The sequence below is a fragment of the Oncorhynchus masou genome, chromosome 31 (assembly GCF_036934945.1).
Source record: "Oncorhynchus masou masou isolate Uvic2021 chromosome 31, UVic_Omas_1.1, whole genome shotgun sequence".
Lineage (NCBI taxonomy): Eukaryota > Metazoa > Chordata > Actinopteri > Salmoniformes > Salmonidae > Oncorhynchus > Oncorhynchus masou.
Window position 1 is genome coordinate 83,904,094 of NC_088242.1, and position 15,768 is coordinate 83,919,861.

At 44.3% G+C, this 15,768-nt stretch overlaps 1 protein-coding gene across 1 annotated transcript; it reads right to left on the minus strand.

The window, feature by feature from the left end:
- Window positions 1-1,175: 1,175 nt before the first annotated feature.
- On the minus strand, window positions 1,176-15,748 carry LOC135524598 (UV excision repair protein RAD23 homolog B-like). The gene is made up of 10 exons (XM_064952279.1): window positions 14,629-15,748; window positions 9,565-9,646; window positions 6,347-6,426; window positions 5,711-6,057; window positions 5,547-5,593; window positions 5,318-5,445; window positions 4,880-5,009; window positions 4,502-4,719; window positions 4,143-4,289; window positions 1,176-4,018 (listed from the first exon to the last, which is right to left on the minus strand). Exons 1-10 carry the CDS (start codon window positions 14,695-14,697, stop codon window positions 3,905-3,907), a joined length of 1,362 nt encoding a protein of 453 aa, XP_064808351.1. The 5' UTR covers window positions 14,698-15,748; the 3' UTR covers window positions 1,176-3,904.
- Between the last annotated feature and the right edge of the window lie 20 nt (window positions 15,749-15,768).

Below are 15,768 nucleotides of genomic sequence, written 5' to 3' on the forward strand. Positions count from 1 at the left end.
AGTCTCACTAAACACGCATACTTTGATTGTAAATTGTTGGAGTGTGTCCTGGCTTTCCGTACAATAATGGGTGCTCAATGGGATTGAGATTCAGGCTCTTCACTGGCCATGGCAGAACACTGACATTCCTGTCTTGCAGGAAATCATGCACAGAATGATAGTGCTCAATGGGATTGAGATTCAGGCTCTTCGCTGGCCATGGCAGAACACTGACATTCCTGTCTTGCAGGAAATCATGCACAGAATGAGCAGTATGGCTGGTGGCATTGTCATACTGGAGGGTCATGTCAGGATGAGCCTGCAGGAAGAGTATCACATGAGTGAGGAGGATGTCTTCCATGTAACGCATAGCTTTGAGTTTGCCTGCAATGACAACAAGCTCAGTCCGATGATTCTGTGACGCACCGCCCCAGGCCATGACGGACCCTCCACCTCCAAATCAATCCGTCTCCAGAGTACAGGCCTCGGTGTAACACTCATTCCTTCGACGATAATCGTGAATCTGACCATCACCCCTGGTGAGACAATACCTCGACTCGTCAGTGAAGAACAATTTTTGCCAGTCCTGTCTGGTCCAGCGATGGTGGGTTTGTGCCCATAGGCGACGTTGTTGCCGGTGATGCCCGTGACATTGCAATTTATTTCCCTGGCCACATCTGCAGTCCTCATGCCTCCTTGCAGCATGCCTAAGGCTCGTTCATGCAGATGAGCTGGGACCCTGGTCACCTTTCTTTTGGTGTTTTTCAGAGTCAGTAGAAAGGCCTCTTTAGTGTCCTAAGTTTTCATAACTGTGACCTTAATTGCCTACCATCTGAAAGCTGTTAGTGTCTTCATGACTTTTCCACAGGTGCATGTTCATTAATTGTTTATGGTTCATTGAACAAGCATGGGAAACAGTGTTTAAACCCTTTACAATGAAGATCTGTGAAGTAATTATCTTTGAAAGACAGGGTCCTGAAAAAGGGACGTTTCATTTTTTTGTTGCTGAGTTTATGTTTAAAATCAAATACTTTTAGACTTTTACTCAAGTAATATTTTACTGGGTGACTTTCACTTTTAGTTTAGTCATTTTCTATTAAAGTATCTTTACTTTTACTCAAGAATGACAATTGGGTACTTTTTCCACCATTGGATTCAAGTTGCATAGTCTTGTGTAATCATAACCAATGACACAATTTTAAAGCTTTGAAAACCTATTTATTGTACATAACGCTGAAACAATAACCTTAAAAAACATTCAGCAAACCTTCAAGTGGTGCATTTAAGGCTAAATCCCTATGCTTTATTGTAGTTTCAAATAAGAAAAAACAAAAAGTTAAACAAAAAAACAAGATGATAGAAATGAATATGATCACTCCTGTGGTTCCACAGCATGCCATAGCTCAGATTAAGCCTCTGTTAACTTGTGCAATCAACCAACCAAAACTTGTGCAATCAACCAACCTACATCGTTCAGAGCAACAGTCTTCACAATAAAGTGGCTTATTTAGCAAAAGCTGAAATCAACTCCATGTACATTATGATACAGAAAGTCAGCTGGGTCAATCTTTCTCGTCTACACACAAGAGAAAATAAAAAGCAGAGGCCTGTGTTGCGTGTTGTTCACACAAAACTGGGTGGTTTCTAGCACTTCCAGAACTTCACTGCACTTTTAACACCCTTTATAGGATGGCTGTTTGATTATGATAGTCAATATAAATCCTATGGCACTCATCTATGAATAATTAAAAGACACATTTTGACTAACCATGGACCTATAAAAAAAATCTGTACACAATTTTGCACAAACAAACAATTCATCTTCAACAAAATGAGACTAATCTCAAGGCATGGTAGAGTGGATTAAAAATACGTACAGCATGATTTATTTTGACATGATACATTAAGGTACAGGGGCAATTAAAACACACAAGAAAGTGTTCAGGGAGAACAGAATCAGGTGTGCATAACATGCTTATGAAATAATAACAAAGGGACATGGCTCAAATGACATTCAGCTCAAACTAAAAATAAAATGAAAATATAGATGAAAACTCTCTTGGTAAATAGTGTGGTCCTACAGCTTATCATTAGAACTAGCTTTCAAGTGTCGAGCAAGTATTTGTAAAAAAACAACTATGTTGCTCAAACTTCATTTAGTGCAGTCATATGGTACCTTACAGTGAAACTACACTGGGACACATCTGGAACCAAATCCAGGATTACTCATCATGTCTCATCCTACAGTGAAACTATACTGGGACACATCTGGAACCACTGCTGCTACTCTCTGTTTACCATATATGCATAGTCACTTTAACTATACATTCATGTACATACTACCTCAATTAGCCCGACTAACCGGTGCCCCCGCACATTGGCTACCGGGACTATCTGCATTGTGTCCCGCCACCCGCAAACCCCTCTTTTTCGCTACTGCTACTCTCTGTTCATCATACTTGCATAGTCACTTTAACCATACCTACATGTACATACTACCTCAATTCATCTGACTAACCGGTGCCTGTATATAGCCTCACTACTGTTATTATTCACTGTCTTTCATTGTTGTTTTTTATTTCCTTACTTATCTATTGTTAACCTAATACCTATTTTCTACACTGTTGGTTAGGGCCTGTAACTAAGCATTTCACTCTAAGGTTGTATTCGGCACACGTGACAAATAAACTTTGAATTTATTTGATCTGAAATCCAGGATTACTCATCATGTCTCATCTTACAGTGAAACTACACTGGGACACATCTGGAACCAAATCCAGGATTTCTCATTATGTCTCATCTTACAGTGTCATCACATTTCAATATGATGACACTTATCAATAACATAACTTCCTTATCTTTTACACAAATTATTATACATAAACAATAGAAACATTAATTCTGTAAAAGTAAAATAAAGTGCCAAAGTAGCTTTCCAACATTGATAGGACATTTAATTTACAAAATATCTGAGTTACCTTTATATGAAAAAACAAACAATAAACAAGTTCCATGGCCATTTTGCTGGTTTTGTCACTTTATCACGGGAAACTCAAGTATATTCTCCCAAGAGATGAGGCCCACATAGCAAACACAAATCAAAGTATGTTTGGGGTTTCCTTTAAGAGAGGTTGAAAAGCAATATATGGGGAAGCAGACATCCACTGTAACTCTATGGATGGACACGGCACAAGCAGCAGTGATAACAGCAGTGATAGCAGCAGTAATAGCAGCAGTGATAGCAGCAGTAATAGCAGCAGGGATAGCAGCAGTGATAGCAGCAGTGATAGCAGTAGTAATACAGCAGTGATAGCAGCAGTGATAGCAGCAGTAATAGCAGCAGTGATAGCAGTAGTAATAGCAGCAGTGATAGCAGCAGTGATAGCAGTAGTAATACAGCAGTGATAGCAGCAGTAATACAGCAGTGATAGCAGCAGTAATAGCAGCAGTGATAGCAGTAGTGATAGCAGCAGTAATAGCAGCTGTAATAGCAGCAGTAATCGCAGCAGTGATAGCAGTAGTAATAGCAGCAGTGATAGCAGTAGTAATAGAAGCAGTAATAGCAGCAATAATAGCAGCAATGGTCGCAGTGATAGCATCAGTAATAGCAGCAGTAATAGCAGCAATAATTGCAGTGATAGCAGCAGTAATAGCAGCAGTGATAGCAGCAGTGATAGCAGCAGTTAAAGCAGCAGTGATAGCAGCAGTGATAGCAGCAGTAATAGCAGCAGTGAGCAAGAGAGACCACTGAGAGCTAACATACTCAGAGAGAATGGAGAAGGCATAGCTTACAGTAACTAAACATCACGTCTTTGTCCAATGACAAGTCACTTTTGGTAACCTTTTCCACTCCTTCCTTCCAAATCACATTTTGTAGCACTATCACTACCCTCCATTCTTCCCCTTCATGCTGACGCATGCACATTCACTCGTCATCAAATGTTTGTTGGAGCATGAAATTAGCAGCTAAATTCTCGTTCTTCTCACATGCAAAATATGCTTGAATGACAAGTCCCTCTGGAAATCCCAAGTCTTTTAACTGTAATGAAAACACATAGGCAATTGTCAGCTCAGAAACACATAACCAATGGCACAGCGAGCTTCGCATTGAGAAAGTGATATAAATGAGTTCAATCTCAATTATTAAACATAAATACTCATACCCTCTCGATGGCCTCCTTCTCTTGTGGGGTGACCTGGATGTAGTTAGTCTGTGGCGCCCCCTGGGACTGAACTCCCTCCTCTACCATCTCTTCTCCTTGGGGCTCATTCAGCATCTGCACAAACCACTCCTGGTGCTGGGTAATTTGCTGCAAAGAAAGAACATCATCATATAAACCCTTATGAATACAAATAATGATTTCCTTTTTAGTAGGTTAAGCCAAAACAGAATCTAAAGGGCAGAATATTTACAACCTCCCATAAAACCAGATTGGGTCTGGAAAGCCAAGCCGATGAGCATGGCTACGATGATGGAGAGAGACTGCATGCAGTCACTGGGATGTCCAGTCTCCCCACTGACCTGCAGCAGCTGGGGGTTGTCTCTGCCTAGCTGCTGGAGCAGTGCAGTAAGGAGAGCTGGGTTCTGCTGGATGACCTGTCTCATCTGCTGGAACTGTGGCTGGTTCCTCAAAAACTCCAGGGGGTTCTCACCCCCAGTACTTCCACCAGTACCACCAGTAAGACCACCAGTCAGCCCACCAGGTGAGGGGGGCTGCTGGGTTGAAGACACTGCGCCTGCTGCAAAACAAGAATTAATGGACAGAGAGTTCGAAGACCTCTATGAAACACAGTACTGAGCTGACAATGTGCGTCCAGAGAAATGATTGGTTGGTATGAGAGACACATCGGCCTGGTAAAAGAACAAGAGTAGAGTGGACGGGCGGGTGGGTGTTCTCACTCGTGGCTGCTGGTGGGGGCTGGGCTCTATCTGTGGCTGGAGCAGGGGCTGGGGCAGTGGGGTTGAGGTTGGCCAGAGCTGTGTGTAGGAACGACTCCGGTGGCAGAAGGTCAGCCTCAGCTGGAATCCCCTGGATGAAGTAGAGATAAGAATTTATGATGCCTCGGGACAATTAAATAATAATAATGAAGTGCATTTATATTGCTCTCTCCTAAGTTCTCAAAGCGCTTTGCATTGTAAGGGAGACAGATGGATAAACACACAATGAACTGTATACAGCTTTGAGACTGAAAATCATTGTTTATTCTGTGTGCATACAGAATATGCACACTGTCAGTTTGTGGAAAAGAGTGTGGTGGAGCATAGGAATTAGCTCCACTGCTCCCAGGTCATAAGACACTCATCTACCATTAAATCACTGATAGGATGGAAACTCACCATTAGCAGGTACTCCACGGCTCTGTCTGGGTTGTTGTAACTGGCTCGCAGCGCTGCAATAACCTGCTCCCTTTCATATCCCATAAACATGATATCAGACACTCGATTCTCATATGCCTGTCCTGTCACTGTCTCATGAAGAGAGGGGGAAAAGATACAGGGTCATAAATCAATGGGAAGATGAAGCATGATATTTTTATGTGAAAGATTAGACTAGTCTCTTGATTACCCAGTATTGACGCTGCTTCTTCCAGGAGACTTAAGTCATCAACAATGCTGTGAGAGAATTGTTTGTTGTTGATAAAAACAGACACATTTATGAACTAAAAACATGTTTGCCATACACATCTTTAAACAATCTAAGATATAAAATATTTTATCAGAAGTCAATACCTGGAGGAGGAGAGGGCTGGTGGTGTAGCAAAGGGCTGTTCAGGGTGCTCCCCCTCAGGCTTGACCTCTGAGAGGGAGGATGCTGCTGCAGCTGGGGCTGCAGGGGGAATAGAAACAGGGGCTGGTGCAGGGGGTGTGAAGAACTCCACTGCTTGTGTGAGGCTTGAGGCAGGGGCAGGTGTGGATGTAGGGGACAGGGTGGAGATCTCCATGGGGGCAGGGGATGAGGTAGGTCGGGCAATGTCAGAGAGGGACAGCCCAGAAACAGCAGGAGGTGCAGGGGCTGGAGCAGGGGTAGAGGCTGGGGCTGCCAGAGGAGAAATCTGTGGAGTAGCTGGAGGTTTGGGCTGTAGGGAGACAACAAACAAGACTGCCCAGAGATGACCACTGTGACTACAGACAACTACCTCATCTTTAGACATCAATGAATAATATATTTCTACAAATACAAATTACTAACTCCTGCTTCCACTGTCATTAATGCTGTAATGACAGCATTATAAGCACACACATAAATCTTGTACGTCCTTTGTTAAAGTTTACTATCAATTAATCAATAAAATAAGGAACTCGTATAATATCCTCACATATGAATGGCTACCAAAAAAATCCATTAAAACAGTGTTGAAATCTTACCTTTGTAACCATGACCACCAGAAAGTTGTTCTCATCAATTCTGTAGTCTTTTAGAGGTATGTCATCATTCAAAATTTTGCCTACCAAAACACAACAAGAAGAACCTGCTCAATGACACTGAACAAAAATATAAAATGCAACATGCATGCAAAGATTTTACTGGGTTACAGTTCATATAAGGAAATAAATCATCTTAAATGAATTCATTAGGCCCTAATCTATTGATTTCACATGACTGGGAATACAGATATGCATCTGTTGGTCACAGATACCTTAAAAAGGGTAATGGGTGTGGATCAGAAAACCAGTCAGAATCTGGTGTGACCACCATTTGCCTAATGTCGCGCGACATACAGTGGGGCAAGTATTTAGTCAGCCACCAATTGTGCAAGTTCTCCCACTTAAAAACATGAGAGAGGCCTGTAGTTTTCATCATAAGTACACTTCAACTATGACAGACAAAATTAGAAAAAAAATCCAGAAAATCACATTGTAGGATTTTTAATGAATTTATTTGTAAATTATGGTGGAAAATAAGTATTTGGTCAATAACAAAAGTTTATCTCAATACTTTGTTATATACCCTTTGTTGGCAATGACAGAGGTCAAACGTTTTCTGTAAGTCTTCACAAGATTTTCACACACTGCTGCTGGTATTTTGGCCCATTCCTCCATGCAGATCTCCTCTAGAGCAGTGATGTTTTGGGGCTGTTGTTGGGCAACACGGACTTTCAACTCCCTCCAAAGACTTGGAGACTGGCTAGGCCAATCCAGGACCTTGAAATGCTTCTTACGAAGCCACTCCTTCGTTGCCCGGGCGGTGTGTTTGGGATCATTGTCATGCTGAAAGACCCAGCCACGTTTCATCATCAATGCCCTTGCTGATGGAAGGAGGTTTTCACTCAAAATCTCACGATACATGGCCCCATTCATTCTTTCCTTTACACGGATCAGCCGTCCTGGTCCCTTTGCAGAAAAACAGCCCCAAAGCATGATTTTTCCACCCCCATACTTCACAGTAGTTATGGTGTTCTTTGGGTGCAATTCAGCATTCTTTGTCCTCCAAACACGACGAGTTGAGGTTTTACCAAAAAGTTCTATTTTGGTTTCATCTGACCATATGACATTCTCCCAATCTTCTTCTGGATCATCCAAATGCTCTCTAGCAAACTTCAGACGGGCCTGGACATGTACTGGCTTAAGCAGGGGGACACGTCTGGCACTGCAGGATTTGAGACCCTGGCGGGGTAATGTGTTACTGATGGTAGGCTTTGTTACTTTGGTCCCAGCTCTCTGCAGGTCATTCACTAGGTCTCCCTGTGTGGTTCTGGGATTTTTGCTCACCGTTCTTGTGATCATTTTGACCCCACGGGGTGAGATCTTGCGTGGAGCCCCAGATCGAGGGAGATTATCAGTGGTCTTGTATGTTTTCCATTTCCTAATAATTGCTCCCACAGTTGATTTCTTCAAACCAAGCTGCTTACCTATTGCAGATTCAGTCTTCCCAGCCTGGTGCAGGTCTACAATTTTGTTTCTGGTGTCATTTGACAATTCTTTGGTCTTGGCCATAGTGGAGTTTGGAGTGTAACTGTTTGAGGTTGTGGACAGGTGTCTTTTATACTGATAACAAGTTCAAACAGGTGCCATTAATACAGGTAACGAGTGGAGGACAGAGGAGCCTCTTAAAGAAGAAGTTACAGGTCTGTGAGAGCCAGAAATTGTGCTTGTTTGTAGGTGACCAAATACTTATTTTCCACCATAATTTGCAAATGAATTAATTAAAAATCCTACAATGTGATTTTCTGGGTTTTTTTTCTCATTTTGTCTGTCATATTTGAAGTGTACCTATGATGAAAATTATAGGCCTCTCTCATCTTTTTAAGTGGGAGAACTTGCACAATTGGTGGTTGACTACATACTTTTTTTGCCCCACTGTATCTCCTTTGCATAGAGTCATCAGTCTGTTGATTGTGGCCTGTGAATGTTGTCCCACTCCTCTTCAATGGCTGTGTGAATTTACTGGAAATTGGCGGGAACTGGAACATGCTGTCGTACACGTTGATCCAGAGCATCCCAAACATGCTCAGTGGGTGACATGTCTGGTGAGTATGCAGGCCGTGGAAGAACTGTGACATTTTCAGCTTCCAGGAATTGTGTACAGTTCCTTGTGACATGGGGCCCTGCATTATCATGCTGAAACATGAGGTGATGGCGGTGGATGAATGGCACGACCATGGGCCTTAGGATCTCATCATGGAATCTCTGTGCATTCAAATTGCCAAATTGCCAAAATGCAATTGTGTTCATTGTCCGAAGCTTATGCCTGCCCATACCATAACCCCACCACCACCATGCGGCACTCTGTTCAATAAACCGCTCGCCTACACAACATTGTACCTGCCATCTACCCGGATTCATCCATGAAGAGCACACTTCTCTAGCGTGCCAGTGGCCATTGAAGGTGAGCATTTCCCCACTGAAGTCGGTTACGACGCCGAACTGCAGTCAGGTCAACACCCTGATGAGGACGACAAGCATGCAGATGAGCTTCCCTGAGATGGTTTCTGACAGTTTGTGCAGAAATTCCTTCATTGTGCAAACCCACAGTTTCATCAGCTGTCCGGGAGGCTGGTCTCAGATGATCCCGCAGGTGAAGAAGCCAGATATGGAGGGCCTGGGCTGGCATGGTTACACGTGATCTGCGGTTGTGAGGCCGTTTGGACGTACTGACAAATTCTCTGAAACGACGGTTTATGGTAGAGAAATGAACATTCAATTCTCTAGCAACAGCTCTGGTGAACATTCCTGCTGTCAGCATGCCAATTGCATGCTCCCTCAAAACTTGAGACATCTGTGTCATTGTGTTGTGTGAAAAAACTGCACATTTTAGAGTGGCCTATTGTGTCCAACACAAAGTGCACCTGTGTAATGATTATGCTGTTTAATCATCTTCTTGAAATGCCACACCTGTCAGATGGATGGATTATCTTGGCAAAGGAGAAATGCTCACTAACAGGGATGTAAACAAATTTGAGGGAAATACTATTTTCGTGCATATGGAAATTTTGTGGGATCTTTTATTTAGACTCATGAAATATAGGACCAACACTTTATATGTTGCGTTTATATTTTTGTTCAGTCTAGATCTATAGGCTACAACATTCCTGATGTGTCCGAAAGATATTCAAGATGCAGTTAGTGATTAACTGCTGTTTTACCTGCGTAGATTAACTTTTGCCCTGTGGCTGGATAGCCATCCTTCCCTTTTTCAGTCTCTATCTTCTCCTTCAGGGCTTTTACCTGCCAATAACATAACATAATGACAAGTTGTTAAATAGGACTAGAGATAGAACACATTTAGTTTGATCTCTACGGGCAGGGCATTCTTCTGATTAGTTCTCTGAGGAGAGCACATTTACATTTACATTTAAGTCATTTAGCAGACGCTCTTATCCAGAGCGACTTACAAATTGGTGAATTCACCTTCTGACATCCAGTGGAACAGCCACTTTACAATAGTGCATCTAAATCATTTAAGGGGGGGGTGAGAAGGATTACTTTATCCTATCCTAGGTATTCCTTGAAGAGGTGGGGTTTCAGGTGTCTCCGGAAGGTGGTGATTGACTCCGCTGTCCTGGCGTCGTGAGGGAGTTTGTTCCACCATTGGGGGGCCAGAGCAGCGAACAGTTTTGACTGGGCTGAGCGGGAACTGTACTTCTTCAGTGGTAGGGAGGCGAGCAGGCCAGAGGTGGATGAACGCAGTGCCCTTGTTTGGGTGTAGGGCCTGATCAGAGCCTGGAGGTACTGCGGTGACGTTCCCCTCACAGCTCCGTAGGCAAGCACCATGGTCTTGTAGCGGATGCGAGCTTCAACTGGAAGCCAGTGGAGAGAGCGGAGGAGCGGGGTGACGTGAGAGAACTTGGGAAGGTTGAACACCAGACGGGCTGCGGCGTTCTGGATGAGTTGTAGGGGTTTAATGGCACAGGCAGGAGCCCAGCCAACAGCGAGTTGCAGTAATCCAGACGGGAGATGACAAGTGCCTGGATTAGGACCTGCGCCGCTTCCTGTGTGAGGCAGGGTCGTACTCTGCGGATGTTGTAGAGCATGAACCTACAGGAACGGGCCACCGCCATGATGTTGGTTGAGAACGACAGGGTGTTGTCCAGGATCACGCCAAGGTTCTTAGCGCTCTGGGAGGAGGACACAATGGAGTTGTCAACCGTGATGGCGAGATCATGGAACGGGCAGTCCTTCCCCGGGAGGAAGAGCAGCTCCGTCTTGCCGAGGTTCAGCTTGAGGTGGAGATCCGTCATCCACACTGATATGTCTGCCAGATATGCAGAGATGCGATTCGCCACCTGGTCATCAGAAGGGGGAAAGGAGAAGATTAATTGTGTTTCGTCTGCATAGCAATGATAGGAGAGACCATGTGAGGTTATGACAGAGCCAAGTGACTTGGTGTATAGCGAGAATAGGAGAGGGCCTAGAACAGAGCCCTGGGGGACACCAGTGGTGAGAGCGCGTGGCGAGGAGACAGATTCTCGCCACGCCACCTGGTAGGAGCGACCTGTCAGGTAGGACGCAATCCAAGCGTGGGCCGCGCCGGAGATGCCCAACTCGGAGAGGGTGGAGAGGAGGATCTGATGGTTCACAGTATCAAAGGCAGCCGATAGGTCTAGAAGGATGAGAGCAGAGGAGAGAGAGTTAGCTTTAGCAGTGCGGAGCGCCTCCATGATACAGAGAAGAGCAGTCTCAGTTGAATGACTAGTCTTGAAACCTGACTGATTTGGATCAAGAAGGTCATTCTGAGAGAGATAGCGGGAGAGCTGGCCAAGGACGGCACGTTCAAGAGTTTTGGAGAGAAAAGAAAGAAGGGATACTGGTCTGTAGTTGTTGACATCGGAGGGGTCGAGGGTAGGTTTTTTCAGAAGGGGTGCAACTCTCGCTCTCTTGAAGACGGAAGGGACGTAGCCAGCGGTCAGGGATGAGTTGATGAGCGAGGTGAGGTAAGGGAGAAGGTCTCCGGAAATGGTCTGGAGAAGAGAGGAGGGGATAGGGTCAAGCGGGCAGGTTGTTGGGCGGCCGGCCGTCACAAGAAGCGAGATTTCATCTGGTGAGAGAGGGGAGAAAGAGGTCAGAGCACAGGGTAGGGCAGTGTGAGCAGAACCAGCGGTGTCGTTTGACTTAGCAAACGAGGATCGGATGTCGTCGACCTTCTTTTCAAAATGGTTGACGAAGTCATCTGCAGAGAGGGAGGAGGGGGGGGGAGGGGAGGAGGATTCAGGAGGGAGGAGAAGGTGGCAAAGAGCTTCCTAGGGTTAGAGGCAGATGCTTGGAATTTAGAGTGGTAGAAAGTGGCTTTAGCAGCAGAGACAGAGGAGGAAAATGTAGAGAGGAGGGAGTGAAAGGATGCCAGGTCCGCAGGGAGGCGAGTTTTCCTCCATTTCCGCTCGGCTGCCCGGAGCACTGTTCTGTGAGCTCGCAATGAGTCGTCGAGCCACGGAGCGGGAGGGGAGGACCGAGCCGGCCTGGAGGATAGGGGACATAGAGAGTCAAAGGATGCAGAAAGGGAAGAGAGGAGGGTTGAGGAGGCAGAATCAGGAGATAGGTTGGAGAAGGTATGAGCAGAGGGAAGAGATGATAGGATGGAAGAGGAGAGAGTAGCGGGGGAGAGAGAGCGAAGGTTGGGACGGCGCGATACCATCCGAGTAGGGGCAGTGTGGGAAGTGTGGGAAGCGAGAGGGAAAAGGATACAAGGTAGTGGTCGGAGACTTGGAGGGGAGTTGCAATGAGGTTAGTGGAAGAACAGCATCTAGTAAAGATGAGGTCGAGCGTATTGCCTGCCTTGTGAGTAGGGGGGGAAGGTGAGAGGGTGAGGTCAAAAGAGGAGAGGAGTGGAAAGAAGGAGGCAGAGAGGAATGAGTCAAAGGTAGACGTGGGGAGGTTAAAGTCGCCCAGGACTGTGAGAGGTGAGCCGTCCTCAGGAAAGGAGCTTATCAAGGCATCAAGCTCATTGATGAACTCTCCGAGGGAACCTGGAGGGCGATAAATGATAAGGATGTTAAGCTTGAAAGGGCTGGTAACTGTGACAGCATGGAATTCAAAGGAGGCGATAGACAGATGGGTAAGGGGAGAAAGAGAGAATGACCACTTGGGAGAGATGAGGATCCCGGTGCCACCACCCCGCTGACCAGAAGCTCTCGGGGTGTGCGAGAACACGTGGGCGGACGAAGAGAGAGCAGTGGGAGTAGCAGTGTTATCTGTGGTGATCCATGTTTCCGTCAGTGCCAAGAAGTCGAGGGACTGGAGGGAGGCATAGGCTGAGATGAACTCTGCCTTGTTGGCCGCAGATCGGCAGTTCCAGAGGCTACCGGAGACCTGGAACTCCACGTGGGTCGTGCGCGCTGGGACCACCAGATTAGGGTGGCCGCGGCCACGCGGTGTGGAGCGTTTGTATGGTCTGTGCAGAGAGGAGAGAACAGGGACAGATAGACACATAGTTGACAGGCTACAGAAGAGGCTACGCTAATGCAAAGGAGATTGGAATGACAAGTGGACTACATGTCTCGAATGTTCAGAAAGTTAAGCTTACGTAGCAAGAATCTTATTGACTAAAATGATTGAAATGATACAGTACTGCTGGAGTAGGCTAGCTGGCAGTGGCTGCGTTGTTGACACTACACTAATCAAGTCGTTCCGTCGAGTGTAATAGTTTCTACAGTGCTGCTATTCGGGGGCTAGCTGGCTAGCTAGCAGTGTTGATTACGTTACGTTAAAAGAACGACAATAGCTGGCTAGCTAACCTAGAAAATCGCTCTAGACTACACAATTGTCTTAGATACAAAGACAGCTATGTAGCTAGCTAGCTACGATCAAACAAATCAAACCGTTGTACTGTAATGAAGTGAAATGAAAATGTGATACTACCTGTGGAGCGAAGCGGACCTCCTGAACCTAATGAGGTGACACATTATACTGTATGTCTCAGCTCCGTCATAAAGCAGAATCTTTGAGGATTATGGGATTGGAAGTGGAAAGCTGTGAGCCTGTGATTCACATTCTGCCATTACTTCACCCTGTTGTGAGTGCTTCAAGGCAGTACACAGATATTTTTTATAGACAGATGCATTTGAATGGCTCTACATTCCCTTATGTGATACACCATACATGTATTTTTAAAGTTGACACAATATACACAAGTTAATGATACAGTAATACATGTTCCAGTTTTAAAACTGAGCTGTAGAGTTGCTCACCAGGCAGTGTTATTACCAGCAATGTAATATATCTCTCAGTCAATTAGCAATACAGGCCTAGGGAAAGAATTTGTAAAGCAGATGCCATAGCTTGTACACAGTCGTACTACTATTTACATTTCTCTAAAGGTTGAGTGTTACTCAATCTTGGTCCTGTGGAACCTCAGGGGATGCAGGCTTTTGTTCCATCCCAGTGCTACTGCTAATTACTAACACACCTGATTCAACAAATCAGGGTCTTGCTAATCAGATGTTTGTATCTAAACCATTTTCCCAGGTGAGTTGACTGAGAAAGCATTGTCATTGACAGCAGTACTATAGTAGAAAGCTGCTCTAAAGGTAGAACCCTAAAGGTCACTGCTATGTAAGGGGCTATGGTAGTTGCATTCTAAAGGGGAAACGTAACCTGTGAATTAAGCCAAGTATAGAGCAGATAAATATGCAAAGACGATGTGTTGACATTGGAAAGGTATTGAAAACAGCAAACAATCATAATATTGTGTAAGAAACCATTTTAAAATACATTTTAATAATCAAGAGCCCCCCAATGTATAGTCTACGTTATTTTAATAAAGACAATTGTTGTAGAATATCTCAAATGCATTAAAGAATGTATATTGTTATTAACCTTATTTGTATTGTTAATTTTACAGCCTCTCAAACTGTTTTTTCAATGGTACAGTGTATAAACAAATATAGCATAACAAATGTACATAACGCCCCCCTCCACCCGATTCCAATCGTCCAAAAAAGGGGGTATACGAGATCCGCTCTATGGTATCGAGACCTGGGTTTGTCAAATCTTGCGTCATCATTCATGAGAATACAGCCAGGCAATCTCAGGCGCCACGAATATCGCCATTCGACAACAACACCTGTTACAATGTGACATGAAGAATGACAACATTATATACAATAGCATCCCCCTCTCCAGATTAAATCGCATTGTCCAAGGCCCTGGTTGCTCCCAGCCCCTCGGCCTCAAGCATTTTTACTGGAGTCACTAACTTAACTTCCACTACTTACCGTTAGTTCTGGATCTATTTCTATTTTAAACGTTTGCTGCTGAAGAGTCTTCAACGTTATCGACAGCATCTTCAAGACGATTCCCGATAATTGCCAAGCGCTAAAGGGCTCTACACCAGTTTCTGTAGGCTACTGTTGCCACAGTAGGACCTAGTTGTGTGACTCAGCTATCACTGTATTGGTTGTGTTGTAGTCAGACGCCATCTACTTGCTGCCTGAGACAAGACATACTGCTGGGGCTACGGCTATACCACGTGAATCTAAATTATTGTGCATATGATTTACCCATTATCAAATGCTGTTCTAGTCTCACCTCATACAACAAAATTACTTTGTAAATTATTTAGTGGGTTTTCAACAAGCATTTAAAACATGACTGATGGAGACATTCATTTACAAAATGATCAGTTACGGAATTGTACAATTATTAGAAAGCAAACTATTTCAGTGGTTTCTTTCTACTGAAAATGTTGTGTACTGTTACTAACAATCTTGCATGTATTGCTGTATCCGGGTATGGATTGTTCCAGAACATGGTTTAGAGAAAAGGCCCACCGCCCTGTCCCGAGTGTCCTCAGAGGCAGAGACCTGCCATCGCCCTGTCCTGAGTGTCCTAAGAGGCAGTGACCTGAAATAAAACACACTCAAGCATGGTCAAGAGTACCTCTCCTCATTGTGTCTACAACACCAAACTAGAACGGTTACAGCAAACCCATCCATATCACAAAATCAGTAAGAATCTAACCTTTCTGGAATGTAAGTCTCCTGAAAATACTTTTATTGAAATAAAAAGGCTTAATTTATTCACTGAAATTTAAACAGTACTCTGTGAGGACAGTGACATGTTTAAGATTGTGAGTCACAGTTTATCCTTTAGTCTGATCGTCATGTCTGCGGCTGCCATACCACTAAAGCAAGGTCTGAGACAGCAACATGTACAAAATAGATCATGTGAGAGTTATGAATGGTGGACAAACAGGAGGATTGTAACAAGGGAATAAATTAAAAGGATGTTGATTATAATAATTTATAGTACAGTACTGCATACAACTGTATAAAAATAAATCAAACAAACTACAACTGATATGCACCCAATTTGTTTCCCAAAATAGACAGCATCAGATAAGATTGATGACAATA